The 5,186-nt window shown below is 46.9% G+C and overlaps 1 protein-coding gene across 1 annotated transcript; it reads right to left on the bottom strand.

The window, feature by feature from the left end:
• Positions 1 to 1,036: 1,036 nt before the first annotated feature.
• LOC130276597 (protein phosphatase 1 regulatory subunit 3D-like) lies at positions 1,037 to 3,969 on the bottom strand. The gene has a single exon (XM_056526189.1). The coding sequence runs from the start codon at positions 3,809 to 3,811 to the stop codon at positions 2,768 to 2,770; it is 1,044 nt and encodes a 347-aa protein (XP_056382164.1). The 5' UTR covers positions 3,812 to 3,969; the 3' UTR covers positions 1,037 to 2,767.
• Between the last annotated feature and the right edge of the window lie 1,217 nt (positions 3,970 to 5,186).

The following is a 5,186-nucleotide window of genomic DNA, read 5'->3' as shown; positions in this document are numbered from 1 at the left end:
ATTGCAGGGGGCCCCAGCGGTCGGACCCCCCGCGATCTCAAACTTATCCCCTAGGATAGGGGATACGTTTTCCACCACTGAACTACCCCTTTAAGGGGGGATCCCAGATATCAGACCCCCAACAATATCACACTGATAACCTATCTTGGCTATGTATAATAAATGTTGTTCATGAGGCTTCGCCTTTAACAAAATTTATGGTTTTAGTCCATGGCTGCCATATCTACACCCACGTAAAGGCAATAGACCACAAAAGTTACAAACAGCAGGCTTCAGCTACAAAGTATAGGTAAATTGTGCAAGGCATGAGCTGAAACGCTGGTATAACAATGGTGATAAGACGTCTGTCTATAGTCCACCTTCTCTGACCTCAGAGTCTAAATATAAACTCCTCTTTTGGGGAAGTGCAGAGAGAAAAGCAGTCAAGTCTACATATGGCATTGCACAGTGCAGGATCCATAAATGATTCAGCAGTGACCTGTATAATACAGCTCAACACTCATCACGACTGCAGACGTGGTGGACTAGGCATACACCGAGCTTGTGCCCTTCTAATCACAAATAAAAGCATACAAAATCAATACAATAGGCACCATAGGCCCACTGGTATGGGCAACACCACACATGCAATGTTTTCAACACTAACACCTTTGAGAATAGAGCTTCACATAAAAAAGAAACTGTGATCAGATGAATATAAGCAAAAGTGTGAAACATAAAGCTACATAGTACTGTATGCTTTGCCAGTGCAGGCAGATCAGCTCAAATAATAGGGAAAGGCCCAAGGCCCTGCAGTTAGTTGGCAAAACAAGTTTACCCACACAGAGTATGGGCTAAAAGTGGAGCCGGCTCCACTGACAGATTTTAAAGGGGTACTCCACTGACCAGCGTTCGGAACGAGGTGTGCGCTATGTGGGGGTCGGCAACGCCCCCTCGTGATGTCACGTCACGCCCCCTCAATGCAAGTCTATGGGAGGGGGCCATGCCCCCTCCCATAGACTTGCATTGAGGGGGCGTGGCGTCATGAGAGGCAGCGCTCACACAGCGTTCGGAAGTAAACGTTCCAAACGCTGGTCAGTGGAGTACCCCTTTAACACTTGATCAGCTCAGCATCCTCCTTCAAAGCTTCATTCACATGGCATAGCTAGCATGATGGTACATGGACTCCCTAAGGTTCTGTACTACTGTGCATGGTGCCTCCACGACATCTGATGGGACCTGACACCATTTTTATTCTCTAGTATGGACATTTATCAACAGGTTTAGTCAGGTTTTCTTTACTATAATTGTCGCAAAATTGTCGCAACTGCGACTACGCGATTTTTCGTACGACATTTTGACTGGAAAGCGAGAAAAGCAAGTTTTCCAAAAATTAACTATGTAGTAATAATTTTAAAATGGACTACGGGTAGTCAGGTATTTATTAACTGCGACAGTCGCAACTGCGCAAAAAAAAGTCACAACAGCGTTAAAAATTGACTAAATTTACTCCAGCTCAAACATGGAGCAGAAAAAGCTACTACCAAAATAAAAAAGGAAAAATTGCTTACGTGAAAGAAAATTATCAACAGGCTGAAAGCAGTTGATAAATAAGTCACACATAAGCAAAAAAAAAAGTAAGGAAAAAATTACTAAAAAAAAGAATACGTAAGCAAACATTGATAAATGTCCCTCTATATGCCTTTGTAGAGGTACACTTTGGGTCCATAAATCTCTGTGGGTGCCATATTACAGAACTTGTATACAGCCATAAATCGTCCTAACTGGTGTCACCATGCCATGGAAAGGCAGCCATGACACTTTAGATCTACACCTACACAGGGCGGTTAAGCACATAGTGAATGAACATGTTAATCATTTTGGTACTAGTTTACTGGGCACACAAGTGGTTAAAAAAAAGCCCAATACTACTAGAGTGGTAATGTTACTACAGAATTATGAAAAACATTTCCATCTTTACCAACCAACACAGAGTGGGTCAGACACTGAACAGAACGAGAATGTAGACAAGCTACTTCTATTGGAATATGTGACAACATTGGGTCACAAGGCAATGGGGGCCTCGGATCTCAATGAACGAGTCTGATAAATACTCTTTCAGCATTAACAGATGCCCGCTTTCACTGTATGTGGGTTGCTGGTTCTTGGAACACATCAAAATGAATCACTATCACCAGCACTGAGGTTCTGAAGAAAATGGGTGACATATCCAGATAGTTGTCTTCCGTATACAATAAGAGTGACTAGAGAGAGTGGTTTTTCAGAACAGTCTTGAAGTTTGGATTATAGGTCATTGTCCATTAGAGAAGACCATCTCGTCGTGATTACTGATCCTTGTAAAAGGGTATTGGACACTGGTGGTAGTCTTTATTTCTGTTATCATTTCCTGGGCTCTTGTGGCTATGTAAGTTTTCTCTTCTTGAAGGCAATGTGGCATTTCACAATTGTTTCTTTACAAACCGCTTACTAAACCTCATTGCTTTTTGGAACTCATATTTTGTATAGAGTACAGTATGAGACTACTGATCACTGTCCTCTACAATGGCCCATGTTCCAGTGACGGCTATTTAACGTAGACCATGTGACCCGACAGCAAACAAAATTGGGCAAAATTATAGACTAATAATGACCCAGCACCGTAGCTTATTTCCTTGGAACCTCACAACCTCCAGTGACCTTCAATGGGGGCCCCTAGCTTTGCTTTTCTATCATAGTGTAGTGATCTGAAGGCTAGCTAATCCCGTGCCTTCCCCAACCCTCCATAGTGCTATATAAAGTGAATCCATGCACTCTCATACTCCTTTGGTGGAGAGACAGTGGCTTTTTGACTCTTGATTTTGTAGTTTACTCCATCATTATTATCCCAGTATTCTGTTCCGCAAACCTTGTACCGAATGGCAAACTCCAACACCTCCTCCTTATTCAACAGGGTTGGGCAGAGCAGCTTAAATGAAAATCGGTCGGTATATCTGTCACTAAATCCTCGTTGGAAGGTGGCCATCACTTCAGAGGAAGTACTCCAAGAATCCACTGAGTACCTGACCATCACTTCCTTCTCATAGGACAGATTAAGTACTCGGAGATCTCCACTGATGCTGAATGGATCTGTGTGAATGGTCTCTAGGCACACCTTACGGTGTCTCACCAAGTCTAGGAAGTCTGCTTTTGTGCCTGGGTTGGTAAATAACGGCTCCAGTTGAGAAGTGGGGCGGAGCAACAATGTGCTAAGCTCCGCCCCCGCGGGACAAGCTTCCCTGCAGCGCAACCCTGCAAGAACATGGTAAGGAACTCTAGGCATATCAGCATCGCAAAAGTGCCGGACTGAGGTCAGCTCCAGCCCCAGAGAGTCTGCAAAACGTACCTCCTTTTTCCTTGGGGCCACCACCTCCAGGTGCCTGCGCTCAGTAGATGTGGGTAAGGACTTGGCTCTTCTGCGGGCAGATGGGCTCTGTGGCACCACACTAACCTCTCTGCCCCGGGTGACAGGTTTGCTGGGCTCCTTGGTCTTCTCCACCGTCTCTTCCTCACCATCAGTGACGTCTTCATCCTCTAGGCTCTCCGGGCTTTCGCCATAGAGAACCGCTGTGCAGCTGAAGTTGCGAGGCAGGAGGTGGCGATGGGTGGGCATGGTGTCCATACACCCCAGGCAGCTGCTCCGTGTTCTCTCCTCGGGCTGCCCACTATACGAGAGGGGCAGTGTGTGAATGATAGAAGGAGGAAGATGCTGGGGCTGACGTGTGGTGACGCACATAACATCCCTGCAGGAACCACACGCTGCACTGGAGGAGGAGGCGCTCAGCATCGCGCACATCGCAGGATTGTGGAGCGGTAGAAAGGGTTAATGCTGCTCCCGAGCGGGCTCCATCGCAGTGTAGTGCAGCTCCGCAGACTGTGGGTGCTCAGTGCACGGGCTGAGCCATCTCTAGTGCATTCCTCATCCATCCAAGACTAGTGGAGTGTCACCTCCCTCATCACTCCTCTCCCCACCATGCAGATCGTTAACACTGGCACTGCCGGCGGGCAGCTGCTGATAGGTCATCATAGAGGTTCCCACCACTGTCTAGTGGGCACAATATCAAAGCTCCCACTTACACCATGATGCACTTCACATCTATGCCAGCACCCTTATTACTGCACCCCTGTGGGCACAATATCAAAGCTCCCACTTACACCATGATGCACTTCACATCTATGCCAGCACCCTTATTACTGCACCCCTGTGGGCACAATATCACAGCTCCCACTTACACCATGATGCACTTCACATCTATGCCAGCACCCTTATTACTGCACCCCTGTGGGCACAATATCACAGCTCCCACTTACACCATGATGCACTTCACATCTATGCCAGCACCCTTATTACTGCACCCCTGTGGGTACAATATCACAGCTCCCACTTACACCATGATGCACTTCACATCTATGCCAGCACCCTTATTACTGCACCCCTGTGGGCACAATATCACAGCTCCCACTTACACCATGATGCACTTCACATCTATGCCAGCACCCTTATTACTGCACCCCTGTGGGCACAATATCACAGCTCCCACTTACACCATGATGCACTTCACATCTATGCCAGCACCCTTATTACTGCACCCCTGTGGGTACAATATCACAGCTCCCACTTACACCATGATGCACTTCACATCTATGCCAGCACCCTTATTACTGCACCCCTGTGGGCACAATATCACAGCTCCCACTTACACCATGATGCACTTCACATCTATGCCAGCACCCTTATTACTGCACCCCTGTGGGCACAATATCACAGCTCCCACTTACACCATGATGCACTTCACATCTATGCCAGCACCCTTATTACTGCACCCCTGTGGGTACAATATCACAACTCCCACTTACACCATGATGCACTTCACATCTATGCCAGCACCCTTATTACTGCACCCCTGTGGGTACAATATCACAACTCCCACTTACACCATGATGCACTTCACATCTATGCCAGCACCCTTATTACTGCACCCCTGTGGGTACAATATCACAACTCCCACTTACACCATGATGCACTTCACATCTATGCCAGCACCCTTATTACTGCACCCCTGTGGGTACAATATCACAACTCCCACTTACACCATGATGCACTTCACATCTATGCCAGCACCCTTATTACTGCACCCCTGTGGGCACAATATCACAACTCCCACTTACAC

The sequence above is a fragment of the Hyla sarda genome, chromosome 6, assembly GCF_029499605.1.
Source record: "Hyla sarda isolate aHylSar1 chromosome 6, aHylSar1.hap1, whole genome shotgun sequence".
Lineage (NCBI taxonomy): Eukaryota > Metazoa > Chordata > Amphibia > Anura > Hylidae > Hyla > Hyla sarda.
Note: the sequence above shows the minus strand (reverse complement) of the source record. Positions and strands in the feature narration are given on the sequence as shown.

What these genes read in the sequence shown, in the direction of transcription:
- LOC130276597 (XM_056526189.1), bottom strand. Translation starts at nt 3,811, where the DNA reads ATGTGCGCGATGCTGAGCGCCTCCTCCTCCAGTGCAGCGTGTGGTTCC.